General features: G+C 50.2%; 2 protein-coding genes across 3 annotated transcripts; both read left to right on the plus strand.

Moving 5' to 3' along the window:
• Positions 1–3,026: 3,026 nt before the first annotated feature.
• On the plus strand, positions 3,027–6,853 carry LOC120691542 (protein LOL3-like). 2 transcript variants are annotated; one of them, XM_039974628.1, is made up of 8 exons: positions 3,027–3,290; positions 3,617–3,730; positions 3,890–3,982; positions 5,677–5,790; positions 5,910–6,019; positions 6,100–6,177; positions 6,258–6,329; positions 6,426–6,853. In XM_039974628.1, exons 2-8 carry the CDS (start codon positions 3,619–3,621, stop codon positions 6,465–6,467), a joined length of 621 nt encoding a protein of 206 aa, XP_039830562.1. In that variant the 5' UTR covers positions 3,027–3,290; positions 3,617–3,618; the 3' UTR covers positions 6,468–6,853. The 2 variants fall into 2 exon arrangements, with proteins under 2 accessions (XP_039830562.1, XP_039830563.1); XM_039974629.1 differs by lacking the exon at positions 3,890–3,982 and having other exon boundaries at positions 3,028–3,290.
• A 9,736-nt stretch (positions 6,854–16,589) lies between these two features.
• LOC120693257 (transcriptional activator Myb-like) lies at positions 16,590–18,456 on the plus strand. Its single transcript, XM_039976665.1, has 2 exons — positions 16,590–16,713; positions 17,343–18,456. Exons 1-2 carry the CDS (start codon positions 16,597–16,599, stop codon positions 18,228–18,230), a joined length of 1,005 nt encoding a protein of 334 aa, XP_039832599.1. The 5' UTR covers positions 16,590–16,596; the 3' UTR covers positions 18,231–18,456.
• The last annotated feature ends 208 nt before the right edge of the window (positions 18,457–18,664 follow it).

Consider the following 18,664-nt stretch of genomic DNA (forward strand, 5'->3'; position numbering starts at 1 on the left):
TATAGACACAAGGAGGGACGGTGTACATGCACAGGGGATCGTGGAAGTCGTCGTCTTCTCCCCGAATCGCGGGGGTACAGTGGTCGAGCACTGTGGGAAGTACACTGTGAGGTATGGCGCCGAGCGTGGCAGTCATCCTGGGCATCGTCCTTAGTCTTGTGGAGATCGCGCCGGCGTTCTGGCGGCTCCAGCGGGCGGCGTGGTCATTGCTGTGGGGGGTACCGTCCTCCAGGCGTGGCGTGGCGGCGTTCCGAGGGTCCTACAGGCCAAGGTCTTGTCCTGGTCAAGGCTGGAGCTGCTTTCGAGGGTCGTGCCCATGCCGTTCGAGGGCTCCACGGAAGGGAAAGTACGAATGAGGTATGGGGAGTTGACAGTATAGTGGCTGGAGCAGTGCCGAGCACGTCTTGCACTGCGTCGCAGGTTTCCAAAGTGTCGTCACAGCGTCCGGAATGGCGGAGCAGTGACCGGAGTTGGCGGACGGGACTCCGGTCACTGCCACTGTGAGGAATGGCGGCCTGGAGCCATCTGGCCCGGGCACTGTGGAGGAGTGGTTGGCATTTAATGCCTCCGTACGGCGGGCGAGTGAGCGGAAGGGCTGATTGTCCTTTCCGTCGAGGGGTGGCCTCGAGCGAGGCGGAGATGATTCACCCCTCCGAGGGTAGGCTCGCTACCCTCGAGCGAGGCGGAGATGATCCGCTCCCCCGAGGGCAGGCTCGCTACCCTCGAGCGAGGTGGAGGCGCGGGGCGCGGTCGAGGGCTTCGGCGGGGAGCCCTCGAGTGAGGCGGAGATCACTCCGCGGGTCCGAGGGGGTGCGGATGGGCCGCACTGCGTACGTGGGCCATATGTTGGGCTTCTTTGAGTCCTTTCCTTTCTTCCAGATTGGAAGGAGGCTGTAGGCCTTCGTGGGCCCGGTTGCCCAGCATGTGTTTTGCGTTTTTAGGGTGGTTTTAGTCCCCTGATTAGGGTGCCCCTAATCATGGTACCCGACACTATCAAGATGAAAGAAGACCAAGTAGCGAGGTTGGGAGAGATTAAGGTTTGGAAGGTAAAAGGATAAAAGATAATTATGTTTCAATGCATCAGATACCATTAATCTGATACATTATTATCCTTATACTACATGCATTGGAAAAATAGCTATATTCTTTCATCTTTGAAAATAATGTGTTTACTTTGTCTGCTTAAATATAATCTTCAATTGAGATCCCCAATATGTTTACCAATTATAGCACACCGGTACTGCAAAGACAAGCTCTAGTGTGTGCTCCTGTACATAAGGCCAATCTCAGTGCACAGTGTCATCGCATAGTTAATAAAGTGCCATGTTAGCTTGATATTAGAATAAAACCACCTCCCACAAAATAGTTTCATTGTACAGTTTCATAGATAAGATGTTACATTTGATTGTTGATTGGTATTAATGATCAAATATGTCATGTAAACAATAGAAGTTGATGAATGTGTGTAAATAAAACTCAAATCCTTTCAATGGAGTCTCATTCTATGTACACCAAGTTTCATCGCCACTAAACTCTATTATTCTCTTTCTTCTTAAATTATATAACATATTATCACTTTTGCCTATGTGGCATCTCATTTAATGAGAATGAAACTCATATAACACTTGCATTAAGAATGATCTAAACTGCACATAAGAAGTTGGGCAACTTGCAGGTTTTTAGCACTTTTTATAAGATGGTTTGTGATATAAGCTGTAGAAAATAATTCAGATTTGAACAACATCCTAACAGAGCTAGTGTATTTTTTTTGGTTGAAACATGTTGAAGGGATTGATGCCATAAATTTGCAGGCTCATATTATTGCGAAAATTTTACTGTTGATATCTTGGTTGCTTCTACTATACCGTTTGGTGTCTGCAGGAGCCTCTTTTTTCTCTCGGCATTTCCGTTTTTTATTTTCTTTTGTTTTGGGGGCGCTAACGTATTTTCTGTTGGAAAGACCAGTCTGCCAGCTTCCTTACTTGCTTCTTAAGGCTAGGACTGAATAAACTAAAAATCTCTACGATGATATGTGTCAACTGTATTGTACAGACGGATTAGACAAGACAAGAGAAGAGGTCTTTGACGTTCTGTCCATCTTATTCTAGAACCACCGTCATAAGTCATTGATTACGTAGAATACTAGAGAGACTTTTTATGAGAGTAAATACTAGAGGACTTTGTATGAAAAGGTCAAAGATCGTCCTCCGTTCTAAAAAACAAATCACTTTAGAATCTAAATTTTGTTTTAAAAAATAAACCCTCTTATTCTATTTGGAAAACATATGTATATATAAAAATTAATTAGTCATTTTATTTTCTTGTTACTTTATTCCAGATTTTTTAGAATGACTTATTTTTTGGAACGGAGAAAGTGTCTCATAATAATTCGGAGTCTGCTCCTTTATCTTTCTTCTGTAAAAATCCTTATCAGCTTAAATTTTCCCTCGCAAAGATAAAAAATCAAATAATGTTCAGTTTTAAAGTTTAAAACACGCGGATGGTTTGGCCCCGCGGAATGGACGCTGGAATCTTCGGGGCCGTTTAGTTCTCAAAAAATTTCAACCAAAAATTTTCATCTCTCCTTTGAAATACATGTATGAAGCACTAAATGTAATTAAATAATAAAACTAATTACACAATTTGGATGTACACGACGAGACGAATCTTTTGAGCCTAATTAGGGCATGATTAGCCATAAATGCTACAGTAACCCACATGTGCTAATGATGCGGTCAAAGGCCTCAAAAAATTCGTCTTGCGGTTTCCAAGTGAGTTCTGAAATTAGTTTTTTAATTAGTGTTCGAAAAACCCTCCCGACATCTGGTCAAACATTGATGAGACACCCAAATTTTTTTGTTTTTGGAACTAAACGCGTGGGTGATTGTTTATTGACTTGACTTTCCTGGCAAAATCAAAGGGGAGGAGGTCGCCGGAGGAAAAGGAAACGAAGAGGCGCCCCGACCCGAGCGACGCCCGCGTGACGCCGTGACCGCGCGTGTACAACTACAACGCCGCGTCGGCTCTCCTGCCGTCCTGCGCCGAAAAAGTCCGAAACGCACGGGGCACGGCGCCATCGCCCCCTCTCCCCTCCCTGGCTCCCTCTCGTTTCGTCTCGGCTCCTCCCCTCCCTTCCCCTGCCCCAGACAAATCCAATCCGGAACCGACGCCCCCCCTCGCTTCGCCGGCGAGAGGAGAGACGAGCGACGCCGCGCTCGCGTCCGCCTCTCCCGCGCCGACCACTTCCCGCAGGCGGAGACGGGCGGGCGGTCATCCCGCGCCCGACGCCGGTGAGTCGCCTCGCCGACCTCTTCGCCCTCGTCCGCTCACGCTGGGCCCGGTCTCGGTCGACCTCGGATCCGTCCGGGGTGGTTCCCCGGTTATTGGTGGGGTCGGTTGGATTGGCGGTGGGTACGCGTTGGTTGGCTGTTGGTTGATCGATCGATCGGCCGACCGATTTCGCTGCCGCCCCCCGATCGAATTCGGCGCGCGGGGGGGGGGGGGGGGGGGGGGGGGTCCCGAGCGGTCGTTGCTCCTTGCTCGGGTCGTACGCTTTCGCGGGTTTCGATCTCTGTCGGAACCGGCTGCTCATTCGGGCATTCTTCTCCTGTTCCAGGTATGCAGAGCCAGATCGTGTGCCACGCGTGCCGGACCGTTCTGCTCTACCCGCGGGGGGCGCCCAGCGTCTGCTGCGCGGTGTGCCAGGCCGTCACCACCGTGCCGCCACCAGGTACGTGCTGGATGCTTGGTTTCCTTTTCTCGTCTGATCTTGGGAGGCGGCGGCCGTCGCCTCTGAAGGCAACCGTGCTCTGGCAGCGCGAAACAGCTAGGCGGTGGAGGAGAATGTGATGTTAAACTTTCACATTATAGCGCGGTAATGTTTTAATAGTGAGATGCAGGGTTTCACGTTGTCTGGTAGGTGTTGTGAGAGGATCTGTTTACTTTAGCAACACACATGAACGGGTTGGACAAGAATTTACATGTCAGTATGTCACACTTTATCCTTAATTCAGTTTGGTTGGGAAAATCGGTTGTTACTTAAAGCTTGCCCATACCATGTTTTGCTGTATGCTGCTCGTGCTTGAACCGGGAGTATTCCAGTTATCCAGTGTTATTCATGCTAATCTGCTTAGTTTGCGTTTTGTTATCTTTGGCTTTGGCCTTCTGGATGAAAAACAGGGAATGTGTATCTTATCTTAAATAAAAAAGGGGATAAATCAATTTTTTAGGGTACCGACGCTTCTCCCATTTTTTTCTCCTGATAAAGCTTCTCCCATATCTCTCTGCCCTGTATAACAGTACTGCATGATGCCCCTGTATAATTTACCTTCAGAGGTTCTCACCAAACGATGCTCTGTGGGCCTCTGTCATTCTTACGAGCATGTGTGATCCATAGCGTTCCATCTGTCACACCCCTTCTTCTGTCTTCGTTCATTTTCCCCAATACCATCCCTGAATCGATTTAGTGAGCCAATGTCATTGGAAAAATAATCAGTCGGTCACTTGAAAAAACTTTGATTGCTTTCATCAGCATATTTCTGCACCTGCTTTTGGTAGAATGTGGTAATTGAAAAGCTACAGCACCTGCATTTTGAACATTAGAAGCTGACCCCTTGCAGTTTTGGTGAAATGCTCTATCTTAGCAAGCTACAATTCTCTATCCTCCCCTTCTGTCTCCTTTTGTTGGAAATTTGTATCTGCGCTTGCCTCTGCTCTCCATTCATATTATACCATTATGCAGCCTATTGACTGTTCATTTTTAAAGAGTAAAATACGTGGGCGGTCTTCAAACTTGTCTCGAGGTGTCATCTAGGCCACTAAACTCTCAAAATGCATTTTTAGATCCCTGACTTGTCCAGAGGTGTCATTCGGGTCCCTAAACTCTCAAGATGCATCTTTAGGTCCCCAAACTTGTCTCAATGTGTCATTTCAATCTCTAAACTCTCAAGGTGAATTCTCATATCCTTGAAAATTGCCATTAATAATTTTATTCAAAATGGATTGTTCATTAAACTATTTTTAAGCCAATTCATTTAGAATACCATTAAGACCATTTTAATTCTGAATTAGCTGCTTATTAATCATACATCATAGGTTAATCTAGATCATTTGATATCAACGGTAGATATTATAGTTTTCTCATTTAACATGGAGATATCAATGCTATCCTGAATATTTCCTACTAAATATTTATATTTTGCATGCACTTTGTATAAATTTATTAAAATAATTTGTTTGCATTCTCAGTGAAAGTCAAAATAGCAATTTTATTAAATTTAAAGTAGCAAAACAATATTTATATTAAATTAAAAATAGCATCTTGAGAGTTTAGGGACTGCATGACACCGCGGGACAAGTTTATGAAACTAAAAATGCATTTTGAGAGATTAGGGACCTATGTAACTCCTTGAAACAAGTTTAGGGATATGAAAATGCATTTTTAAGAGTGTAGGGATCTAATTGACACACCATAACAAGTTTCGGGACTGCTGGTGTACTTTAGTCATTTTTAAATGAGGCGAATCCACACTGTCAATGTTTTACCTTCTGTGTGACTGTGTTCCCTCCCTCCCTTAACCTTTTTGCATGAAGCGTGCCCAATGTTCATAAATGGTTTATAGTGCTTGATACACTATTTTGATGTGCTTATAGAAGTTATTTAAATTTGTAATGCAGGGCTAGAGATGGCTCAGCTTATATGTGGTGGTTGTCGAACTTTGCTGATGTATACTCGAAGTGCAGATACTGTAAGGTGTTCATGTTGCAATACAGTCAATCTTGTTAGACCAGGTTCTACTGATTCCCTTTCTATTCCTCTTCTCACTAGCTTTGTTCTTAGTTACTTTTTAATATTCATCCATTTGTGAAAGTATCCCTTCTTACAGATGAGTAATTTCTATTGTATGCAGTGAATAATATAGCTCATGTTAACTGCGGCCACTGCCAGACAACTTTGATGTATCCATATGGAGCACATTCAGTAAAATGTGCCATATGCAATCATATCACTACTACCGGAGTATGATATCATTCCGTGCATACTTACAATGCAATTTGTTATCAAGTTCTGATTTTGAATAACATTGTTCTGAATCTCAGGTAAATACGGTGGCACCCACACCATCTGCAAGGCCAGCATCTAATGGATCTGCATATAGTACCTCATCTACTTCTGTTGTAAGTCCACATAAATAAAATTTAATGGTTTAACAATCGTTCTTGATGTGTGGAGTGATTTACGGGTTTTCATCTTGCAGCCTAAATCTCAGCCCCAGAATGTAACTGTTGTTGTTGAGAATCCTATGACAGTTGATGATAAAGGAAAACTAGTAAGCTCCATTTTACCTCGATTTACTGAGTTGCATCTTCTCCCATTCTGTGGTCGAACCTAGGTCTGATTTATTTCGTTTTATCACTATACACAGGTGAGCAACGTTGTAGTTGGAGTCACAACTGGGAAAAACTGATGTGCTATCTCCATCATTGTTGTGTGTTCTAATCAGAAACTAGGAAATACTGTGTGTCACAGTGCTATCGAATGGCTGGTTGCATACTTGCATGGTCGTCCTTGAACAAAGATGCACCAGATGTTTCTGGGATCTTGCAAGGAAACCATGAAGGTCAAAAGCTGTGTTTTGAATCTATCGATTCTTTTGTGTGTATAAGAGCTCCGTTAGACTTCAGTGTGTGATAGTATAGTTATGCAATACACATGCATTTGTACACACTTTGTAGTTTGTGCTGGTGTTCATAGTTTTTTGCTGGTATACATGCACTTGTAAAGATAAAAAGCTGTAATAAGGGTATCTTCAACAAATTACTCGTACCGTACCAAAATATACTTCATCCCAAATTATTAGCCGTTTTGAGCTTCTGGTGCGATCACCGAAGAAGAGAAAGAGATGAAATTTGACTAAAATAGTTTTATTAGCTAATATTTTCGTGAGCCCAAATTTAACATGCCGGTCCATAAAGTGATGGGCGGTCCATAAAATGGCACAATAGAAGGGAATACGTTTAATCTTGACTGGGCTTTAAGAGAGTTTCGTGGGCCAGTTTATATGGGCATTAGGCCCAAGATAGAGAGAGGAGTGGACCGAGCGGGCCGGCCATGGCGGCATGGCGCCTGCGGCAGGTTTTGACCGAGGTGACCGACCGGGTGAGGGGCCGGGAACGCTGCGCGAGAACAAGGCGAGCTCGCCCCGCCTGGCTCCACTTGGACCTTGTTGAACCGCCGGAGGGCAGCCGACGGCGAGATCAACTGTACCGGCGCGGGGGTGCCTAGGCCCAACAAAAGAGGAGGTTTTTTTTGTGACTTAATATCCATCGAGGTTGTGCTCACGGTGGAGACAGCTGGGAACGGGGAAGGGAAGACGGTGGAGCAGGGCTGTACGGCCATGGCACTATGGCACCTCTTCGCCAACGGTGATGTATTGTCTCTAAGGTCCAGCGATCCAGCCCAGTCAGGCATCAAGTAAAGTCAGGTAGGAAACAAATGACCAAAAAAATGTTCGAGGTGGGGATTTTGTACCCAACACCAAACACGTTTGAAAAGATCTAAAAGAGATCTATGACCACCAGAAGTCTTAACACTTCTTTAGTCGTAATCGGTTCTAATATTTATATACGAAACTATATATATACCAGCACACTTCTTTAATGATGCAGATAAATAAGTTTTAATAATATTTAGAAACTATATATACACAGTATATTTTTATTGATAGTGGAAAAAAAGATCCTATATACATCGACACAATCACATAAACCTGTAGTGACTTGCGTTCGTGCTGTTAACTCTCGGAGGCAGACCTTGTCATGATATATAGTTGCTTGACATATATGATGCGATGATGAACCAAACCTAAAGATTGTTTTGCTATTTCGGTTTGGATTTGTACTGATAGTGCGGTATGGCATCATTTTTCGTCACGGTGGATGGAGCGATGGACCATGGAATCTTATAATTACTAGTGTTTGACGCGAAGCAAGAGCAGCTCTGAATTGAATTCAGAATATACAAGGTCTCCGAGCTATGGCGCAGGCAACTTTTCGGACTCCGACTCGGCAGTGGCGGCATCAGGCCTGTCTACAAGCTGAGCTGGCTGTGGTCATTTTATCAGTTCGAGTTTTCAAAAACCATTTCGTCCTACCGTGCGACCTGTTTCTGGGGTAGGGGGGGGGGGGGCAGGAGCCCCCTGCACCCACACTGACTCCGCCCCTGCAAACCAAACACCATTTTGGCCCATGAGAGATCATTCAAATCCGCCAGCATTTGCGGTGCAACAGGGAAGTTCAGCCCCAACGGCAGTTTCGAGTGCAAATTAGGCGGTTCTTACAGGTATGCATATATGTCTTTACGATAAAGACACAACAGTCTTCCAGGATCTCTGCATGGTGAGATTCTCCAACAAGAACATCGTCGCCGCCACCAGCAGCGATGGGACATCGACTTCTATATAGCATCCCAGCACCCTCGACGGAGCTCAACGTCGGCGTTGAAAATCTTCTCGAGGCAGTGATAGACTACACTGCTACGTCGCCAGCAAAATCTTCTCGTTGAAAATCTTGTTGAAGATTGCTGGAGCTGCTTGACATATCTGCATCGGAGGATGCCGGACCTGCTCCAGGGAAAGCGAGACGCCAGATTGCGACAATGGCGCTGCTTCTACAATTTCGTCGATTATAAGTTTTTTTGCTGGCGACCCCATCCTCCATCTGCCGAAAACAGGTCAGTTTTAGAACAAGGTCCGGTTGTCGCCAGCCACCTCAGATCTTATTCCAATTTTACAGCCGCTTTATTTTCTTGTGACTGCAGGTGGAAGAAGGAAAAGTCACAGGAATGTTATAGTTATTATTGTTGTAGGAGCACCAGCAACGGTGGTTACGGTCATGCTTGCTATTGTGTTTTTTCTAATCAGAATACGATGTAAAGGAGCAGGTAAGAACTAAGCCAGCAAAATCCTCTTTTATCTCAATCTTATTTGGGTACTAATCTGAAACTTTCATGTGTTTCATCCCTTCGCGCAGGATCGAAGACAGATTTGGCTTTGAAGCTATGTAGAAGCAAGAGCAGCTCTGAATTCGGAATATACGAATTCTCTGAGCTATGGGCCGGGCAACTTTTCAGACTTAGGCTCGGCAGTGGCAGCTTCAGGCCTGTCTACAGGCTGAGCTGGTTGTGGTTATTTTACCGGTTCGAGTTTTCTAAAATCATTTCGCCCTGCCGTGCGGCCCGTTTCTGGGGTAGGGGGGCAAGAGCCCCCTGCACCCACACTGACTCTGCCCCTGCAAACCAAACACCATTTCGGCCCATAAGAGATCATTCAAATCCGCCAGCATTTGCGGTGTAACGGGGAAGTTTAGCCCGAACGGCAGTTTCGAGAGAAACCTCCTTGAAAGGATCACCGGGGTGTCCGACCCTAGAGGGGGAGGGGGTGAATAGGGTCGCTAATCGCTTTTTAACCTAGGGCTCAAACTACTTGCATAAGATAAACCTAACACGTCCTATACATGCTAGTTATGACTAAGGTTTATCTATGCTACTCTCTACTTACCCCTAAAGGACTTGCAACCTAGCCAATCCTAATCAAACTAACTAGGAAAGTAAAGGTACACAAGATAGAGTAAATGCGGAAACGTAAAGCGGTAAGTAAAGAGGTAAGTGCAAGAGGGATGCAAACTCCCGAGTAGACACGGTCATGTAACGTGGTTCGGCACAAACGCCTACGTCCACGGGACACCGAGGCTCTTCCGATCACCGTCTTGCACTACGCCGCCAAGGCGATGCCGGCAAGCAAAGGCAAGTGCCCCTAAGACACCAAGTCTCGTGCACCGCCACCGTCTCTCTCGGTCACCCGGCCGTAATCCACTACGGAGCTTCTCCACCAAGGAGGGGGGCCTCCTCTTCCCCCGCACAAAGTGTCGTTGCCACTCCACACCAAGACGGAGGGTCACACGACGGATCACAAGTTGCTTGCCGCAGCAAGACTTCTCTCAAGGGAGCTCTCGCAAGAACTAATCCCTATTGCAAGCACTAAGCACTCTCACAAGTGTGCTTAAGCCTATATGATGTACAATGAAGCTCTATGGTGGTTGGAGATGTTCTTGGGTGTGTGTGGGATGTCCAGCAACTCCAGCACACTTCAAATGGCCGGGGTGAGGCATATATATAGGCCACCAAGTCTTGTAGCCGTTGCTCCAACGGTTAGCTGAAAATATACGTACCACCGGAAGAACCGATGCCTCTTGGCGGGGTAGCGTCGGTTCATCCGGTCACTCATAACACGAAGTAGCCGTTGGACTCCTGACGGCTGACGCAGTGACCACCGGTTGAACCGATGCTTTGCACCGATGCTTCACCGGTTCAACCGGTGCTGAAGGAATCTTCTCCTGGACGCTGACGTCATTACACCGGTGGTATGCACCGATGCACCGTCGGTTGAACCGGTGCTGAAGAAACTTCTTCTGGGCACTTGACATCGTCTCTGGTACAAAGGACTGCCAATGCACCGATGCCCTTTTCTTGGACCGTCGGTTCAACCGGTGCCTAAAGGCTGACTTGGCTTCGATTCCCTTCTGCACCAAAGTGTCATGGCGTCGGTTCTTCCGATTACCACCGGATGCTCCGATGCACTGGCGTCGGTTCTTCCGGTGCTTCTGAACCGAAGAGCTTTCAGGGCGCTGCCCTGAGACCCGCGAGGGGCGGCTCCCCCTCGACCCCCGTCCGCTAACCGGGTAGCGGAACCCCCGTAGGGGCAGCCCTTCGGGCCTTGCTATGCCTATCTTCTCTTTCTCTTTGTCATCACTTGAACCTAAAAGCCTGAGAATGGTCATCTTAACAATCATATTAGTCCAAGTGTTGTGTTGTCATTTGATCACCAAAATCACTTGAAATGGCATAAATGGTGCCATGTTCCTTACACTCCTTCGCCTCGCAAGATACCTTCCAAATAGCACGACATCTTCCTCGAACGTCTTCGCGGCGGCGATGGTTGGCGAAATCCCGGACTCTGCAGACTGCAAACACTGTGGCTTTCTGCCACCGCGATGCCTCCGCCTCGGCATGCTGGGATTGTGTCACAACGGACGGTATTGTCACAACCCAAATGCTCTAAGTGTGTTTAAAATTTAAGCCACACCATCATGAGCATCATTAAAGCATAACATAGCATCATGTACATGTGTTGTGGATGAGTTTATTTCATTTCTTGTCTTGAGCATACAGAGAACACATCAAAACAAACTCATGAAAATTAAATTTGCAGCAAAATTCATTTTATAGAATTATTTATGGGCATGTCAATATTCAGCTGCATTTGACCAATTCAAAATCACATGAAATGAAAGCAAATCCGGTAGTCCCGGTATGTTCTCCACAACATGTCCAAGATCAAGCATACACATAAAGTTTACAAATGCACATATCGCCAAAAAACCATAAAGAGCAATTTTAGTCATTACATGAGTTCAATATAAAGAGCAAGCAGGTAGACAGCGTTTGAAAAGTACGGGCAGCAGACACTTACGTGGCACACACTAAGTAAACAGCATAGATCAACAATCGCAACTTCCAAACTAAGACCCTGTTTGGTTGCAGAGATTTTTTCATAAGTCCCTGGGACTTTTGGGACTAAAACAACAAACAGGGAGGACTTTTCGCAAGCCACCAGCGCTCCACCCGCCTGCAATGCTGCCTGCGCAAGCCAGCCGCCTGCGCCACCGCTCCACCTGCAGATCCCGGCGGCCTCGTCGGTGCCCACGCGCGGCGACCCTACCCACGCATTCCACAGCCGCCTGCAGATCCCTGCGGCCTCCCGTGCGTCCGCCATGGCCAGCAACGAGGACGACGCGATGGCCACCTCCTCCACCACCACGGCCACGGCCATGCCCACCACCACCGCTCCCCGTCCAAGCCCCTTCTTCCCCCCGTGGCCGCCCAGGCGCCCTCCGGCGAGGAGGCCGTGGCGGCGATGGGCGCGGACGCGGAACCGGCGCCGATCGAACTGCCCCAGCCGCCCTCGCCGCCTCCTTCCTCCGTCGCCGCTACGGATCTGCACACGCTCGCGCCGCAAGCGGAGGACGCGTGGTGGTCCGCGCCGGAGGCCGACTCCGCTCCTCCACCCGTCGACGAGCCCACGGCCACGACGATGACGACAGCGAGGCGGCGAGCCCACCGCCTCCCGCCCACTCCGCGGTGGCGAGGATGGTGTCCTCGAGCGACGACCTCGGCCTGCAGCAGCTCGCCAAGGTGCTCGCGTCGTTGGGGTACAAGCAAAAGTGGCCATCTCCAACAACGCGAGCCAAAATCTCCAACAATGCACCCAGCAGCTTCCCTGGGCCGGGTCAGGCTGGGCGCTTGCCTTGACCCAGGGCAAGAGCGTGCCCATGGCGCGGCCCCTGCGCGCGCGATGCAACGCGCGCGGCAGCGACAACGGACAGCGGCGCCAGCGGAGCAGAGTAGGCGGGGTCGAGCCCGCGTGCGCATGGCGGAGAGGAAGAGGCGGCGAGCCTCGCCGATGGCGGCGCGCCCGGAGAGAGGCGGCGTGGCACCCTCCGCCGATTCGAGCTCGGCTCGGCGATGAGCGGCCGGCGGAGCGGACGAGGCAAGCGGACGGATCAATGCGCCGCCGCCGGATCGACGCGAGGGAGGGAGGCGGCGGGAGGACGGGCCGGCGGCGGAGGAACAGGAGGAGGCCCGCCATGGCCTTCCCCGCGCCGAGGGAGGAGGGCCGCCGCAGATCCGAGGCCTTCGCCGTAGATCCATGGCCTTCCACGCGCCCGAGGCCGGCGAGCCCGCGGCCGGCGAGCCGAGGCCGGTCGACCCGAGGCGGCGGAGCTCGAGGCCGCCATGGGCCTCTGTTGCTCGAGCTCCAGTGGCCCAGCGCGGAGCGCGGAGAGGGAGGGAGGGGGCGGCGGCGACCGCAGCTACGGTGAGGATGGGGTGGCGCCGAGGAGGGATCGGCGGCGACCGCGGCTCGCCTGGCCCTGCGAGCTCGTTTGCCTTCGAGGAGAAGGGGGCCCAGGGCGAGGCCGGCGCCGGTGGAGAAGGGGGCCGCCGTCTGCGCGCTCGCCCGTCGTCGCGGAGGGAGGAGGCTCGTGGCTGGCGGCGGAGGGAGGAGGAGGGCTCGGGGCGAGGCCGGCGCCGGTGGAGAAAGGGGCCGCCGTCCGCGCGCTCGCGCTGCGCCGCCGCTGTCGCCGAATGCATTCGAGGAGAGAGGGGATGCATTTTTTGCATCCCCTCTCTCTTTTGTGCGCAAAATGTATCGCGCGGTGCCTCTTCTGTTGGAGGAGGCACCGAGCGTGCACACGTTGTTGGGGTCAGTCTAACACACCGAAGGTCTCCGGTTCGAGTCCGGGCGACGCCAATTCATTTTGTTCTTTTTAGCAACTAACGATTTGTGCTGGGCCAACTCGCAAGTCCCGCAGGCCTGCCCAGCAGCTCACGTCTCTCTTTAATACGATTTTTCTATTTTTCAACTCAACAATCGCAAATTCCTTTTTCCAAAAAGACGAGCAAGATGAAAAATCATTCGGTTCCACTTACTGTATCATCTCCACGACCATGTGCTCCTGAATATTATTAAGGGATTGGTATGAATTTATAATCTGGAATTAAACAGTCTTGTATATGTTTATTTGCCTATCGTACAAAGCTGCAGTATGCATAACTTCCCAACCCAACCCCGCATGGCACATGGGCCTTGTTTGGTTCGGTTCAAGCGCTATGAACAGTAAATTTTGACCACTAATTACGGTGTCAAACAAAGTCAGTTCACAAAACCAACTTCAGAACCCCCGCGCTAGTGACCCTGAAGAATCTAATGAGGTCTTTGACCACGCGATTAGAGGAAGGTTACTGTAGCATCACTGTAACAAATCATCGATTAATTACCGCCGTTAGATTCGTCGCGAAAAGTTACACCCATCCCTAAAAAGATTTTGCAAATAGACTTCATTTAGTACTTCATGCATGCGAGATTCTTTTTTCGGGTTGCGTGCGTGCTAGTTTCCTAGCACAGCGGCCATGGCAATTGCCCGCGCTAAACCGACGAAAAAGGAACTCAAGCGATTAACCAGATGTGAGACTAGTTGTAAACTTTTTAGAGATTAATTTTCATTGAAGAAGTGGTTCTATCAAGTAACCTCTGATCAGTTGTCGTTTCACGTTTCTTCTCATCTTGCTCAGAATGCATGACGCTATCCCTATACCGGCTTTACGAACACTTTTCTCCTTAAATTCACCAAAAGCATTGTCGTGACATGAAAAAAAAACGCGCGCCAAACCCAATAAACTTACATTGCACCTCTGATTTTTTTTTCCGCCGCCATCAGATCATTACTCTTCTTGCATTGGTACCTTTATTCCCAATTACATACTGCATATTGATGAAGGGGATAAATTAAACAATGTGCACCCGTACAGCCCAGGGATCGACGTATCCATCTCTCCTTTGCAATAAAACCAGCCGGTAATGACTCCATGAGGTATGACATTTGCACCCGTACAGCCGGATGGCTCCCTGCGGCTCCTACGCCTTCCATGTTAATTGCGCGCCTATTCCTTTCCCACCTTTTTTTTTCCTGCTCTGGATCTTTCAACAGGTACCGAATGGGGCTGGCCGCCCAAACGGCCTTGCAGACCACGGCCTGTCCATCAAGATATTCCCTTTTTTGTTTTTTTTTTGACTCAACCTGCCCCTCCCCTTAAAAACACGAGTGGAGATGATGAGGGAGAAGTACAAAATTCATCGGTTCTACTTGTTGTTTTCATCTACGCGACAATGCCCTCCCGAGTTTTATGATCTGAAGATTGAAAAAAACGTGAATTGAAATATTTACCGTTGTCTTTGAGATATATCGTGCTAGCTCGCATATAACCTTCGCACAACCACACTCCATGGCTACATGGACATTGTTGGCGCCCAACCTATGAGTGATTTAAATGGATGCGATTAACTGCTCCACCATATAAAAATGGTGAAATTCTTCATAGACTTTATTTTATAAATATTCAACGGTTTTATCAAGTAACCGGCAATCATTTTGTCGTTTTGTGCCTCTTATCTAGGCTGATGCATGACGTTTCCGCTATACCGGTTTAACGGCCACTTTTCTTCTTAAATTCGCAAGCCTAGAATCGTCGCGGCATGGAAAAAGCCGAATTTCGCGCCACATCCCTGGAATATAGGATGTATCCGTTGCTTTCTAATTCTCATAACCGTCGTGCCAGCGGGTACATTCCAAAAGCAAACCGTACATACATCATATACAAGACGACAAAATTCTTTAGGGGCTAATTATTTCCCAGAATATATGACGGCTTTACCAAGTAACCGCCAATCGGTTGTCGTTCCGGACCTCACCTCCGTTGCTCCCATACATGACGTTTCCCTTGTACCGGCTTAACAGTCACTTTTCTCCTTAAATTCGCCCAATCTAGCATTGTCACGAGTCGCGACATGGGAGGAACGGTTTTCGCGCCAAATTCATGAAATATGAGTTGCGTACACTGTTTTTCACCCAGCCATCAAATCCACCACCCCTGCGTTTTTTTTACCTTCCAAAAATTACGAAGTTGTATTGTATCCCCGTGAACGGGATGAGCAATGTGCAAACTCGCCTGCCCACAGATCCGAGCGTATCCCTTGCAATAAAACCAGCAGGTCATGATATCCGCACCAGGCCAGTTCGGCGGCACTGACAGGTGAGGTCCACGCCGCGCAGCTCCCCCACCGTCCACGTCGCGCGCGTAGGGCTCGTGGGCAGTGAGGTGGAGAGATAAGGTCAACTCTGGGGGAAGCCGGTCAGAGAGAGTTGGAAGGTCCCCCACAAGAGCGCTCGTGGGCCGTCGGATGCGACAGACAGTCGCCGATATCGACGGTAGGTGCGGCGGTGGCCCCGCTATAAGTCTCGGCCCGGACCGGCACAGTGGATCCTCACTTGCTAGCGGTGACCCTTCTTCTACTGCTAGTTTCCTAGTTTCTCCCCCTTTTTCCCCCAAGAAGAAATTCTTAACGGGGCCTTCCTCCGCAATTCCCCCGGCCCTAGCTCGGAGCTTCGAGCGTGGGGGCGCGGATGGACGGTGGGAGCTCGGCCCGCTTCGGCCACGGCGTGGCAGCCGGTCCCGTGCACCTCGGCGGCGGCGCTCAGCTGGTGGTGCCGGCGGCCGCGGGCATGTTCCCCGCCGGCGTGGGCTCGTTCCTGCTCGGCGCCGGCGGCATGCTGCCGCCGGTCGGTGGCAACATGGTCCAGCACGGCGGGTACCTGGCGCCCGGCGGGTATGGCACTGTGCCCAGCGCCCTGCACGCCACCTGGAACGGCGTCGCGGCGGCCGCCGGTGGCGGCCAGCAGCACCCCCCGGCGGGCGCCGGCATTGGCGTCCGGAGGCTGGCGGCGTTCAGAGGCCCCTGGACCGAGGAAGAAGATGAGTAAGACACTCCTCAACTCTTGATTTTCGTCTTGTTTTTGCTCGCCGGAATTGAGCTTTCACCGATCGATCCAGCTTCTGGTCGATCGATCGACGCCGCGAGATGAACTTGTATACTGATTGCTCGATCTATCCGTGCTGATCTCGCACGCAGAACTCTCAAGGCGATGGTGGAGATGTACGGCGACCGGAAGTGGGCGGCGATATCCCGGCACCTCCCCGGCCGGATCGGCAAGCAGTGCCGCGAGCGGTGGACCAACCACCTCCGCCCGGAGATCGACAAGGTGCGGATGCACATCTTCTTCCCCCTCTCCTCGTTTAATTTAATTTGTTCTTGGATCTTGATGCGTGCAAAGCTTGAAGTGATTTGTGTAGCTAGTTTATTTGGGGAACGATGGATCTGCCTTTGCTCCATCCGTCACATGGTTCTTGAGGGGAATTCCTTGCGTTTAATTCCTGCTTACAAATCCTGCTAAATTTTGGTCTCACCATTGGAAAGTGGGTATTTAATTACTCCGGAAGAATTAGTGGAGTAGTAGATGCATGTGTGTCTTTACTGTGACCACTATGTGTGGCAATTCTTCATCAAGGCCACGAATTAATTGTGCAGGAATCCTTTTTAAATCTTTGGTTATGTTGTGCCTATCTATGTGATGGAAGTTTGATGTTCTACTAGTACCGAGTAACCACTGATTGATATAGTAGGCACTGCAGAGCTGGAAGCAAAAAATTCGGCCGTCTGTAGTATCATCCTAAATTTGAAATTGCAAGTTTACAACAGAAACATGCCGGATTTGGTAGATCTAATAAGGTGGATTTTGGTGTATGCATGCTGCAAAATCTTGTACACTTGTTGTTTGCATTACGCTGATCCTTCGTTTGCTGATGGTCACCGCTGTCCTGCAACAAACAGGCCAAGAACATCTGGACTGAGGAGGACGACATGAACCTGATCGAGGCCCACAAGGTGTACGGGAACCGCTGGTCGTTGATCGCGAGGAAATTGGAGGGGCGGTCGGAGAACTCCGTCAAGAACCACTGGAACGCCACCAAGAGGAGCCTCAAGGCGAAGCGCCGCCTGAAGAAGAAGAAGAACGCGGAGGCGCCCCCCGGCCAGCAGTGGTCCATCCTGGAAGAGTACATCCGCAGCCTGCGCCCCGACGAGCTCGCCGCCGCGCCGCCGGCGCCGTCGGACGACTCCCCTCCGTCCTCGTACAACAACGTCGGGTACGGCGGCGAGGTGGTCAGCCCGCCCGCGGCGCCGGCCCCGGCGGGCGGAGGCTTCGACCCGGCCGCCATGAGGCTGTACCTCAGCGCCGCCGCCGCCGGCAGCAGCTCGTCGGCCGTCAATAACCTGGCGGCGATGAACAGGAACCCCAACATGGCGGCGCAGCCGTACCTGGGGCTTGACCTGAACGCCTACTACTACGGCGCGCCGCTGCAGCAGCAGACGCCACCGCCGACGCCGATGATGATGACGATGATGGGCCAAGACCAGCACCAGGCCGCGGCCTCCTACTCCGCCGACAACCTGATGATGACCTACCCGTTCGTCGACCACCTGCAGGCGTGGCACTCTCCCGCGCCGAACGCCGACGCCTACGCCGCCACCAACGCCAATGCAGGCCCGCACTACTCCTACTACAGCGACGCGGGCGCCGGGCCGAGCGCCGCCGCCGCCGCCGCCCCCGCCCCCGCCAACCCGCAGGACGACGTCGACGTCGTCCAGATGGCATCCAGGGAGTTCCAGCTGAACCCGTCCGACGAGGAGGTCACCCTCAACCTCGCCGGGTTCGTGTGATAAATCAAGAGCTCTCTTCGAATCAAAGCTCCGGGCGCCTCCAGTTTGTTCGTCGTCGTCGTCGTCGTCGCCGCCGCCGCCGCCGCCTTCGCTTGTGTTGTACCTTTACATGTTGTAGCATATCAATCGCCCGGAGCAAACCACCGTGCGCGTGCGCGCTCGGTGCTGAAGAATAATGCGGACCGGCCGGACCTCCCATGGCTGGACCAATGCAACTTTCCCTGTAATGTTTGGTTAATTAAGCTTAGTGTGCTGTACTCATACATGCATGCAAGCAAACTCCTTTGGTTTTGGTTTAATTTGAAAATCGATCGATCATCGTTCGCCATGCTTTGTTTGCTTAATTTCTTGCAGGTTTATTATGTGCGTTCACCGGAAGTTTCAATCCCATCCCCATTTCATTTGCGACTTGGCAAAATGCAATTGCCACGACG

The sequence above is a fragment of the Panicum virgatum genome, chromosome 9N (genome assembly GCF_016808335.1).
Source record: "Panicum virgatum strain AP13 chromosome 9N, P.virgatum_v5, whole genome shotgun sequence".
Classification (NCBI taxonomy): domain Eukaryota; kingdom Viridiplantae; phylum Streptophyta; class Magnoliopsida; order Poales; family Poaceae; genus Panicum; species Panicum virgatum.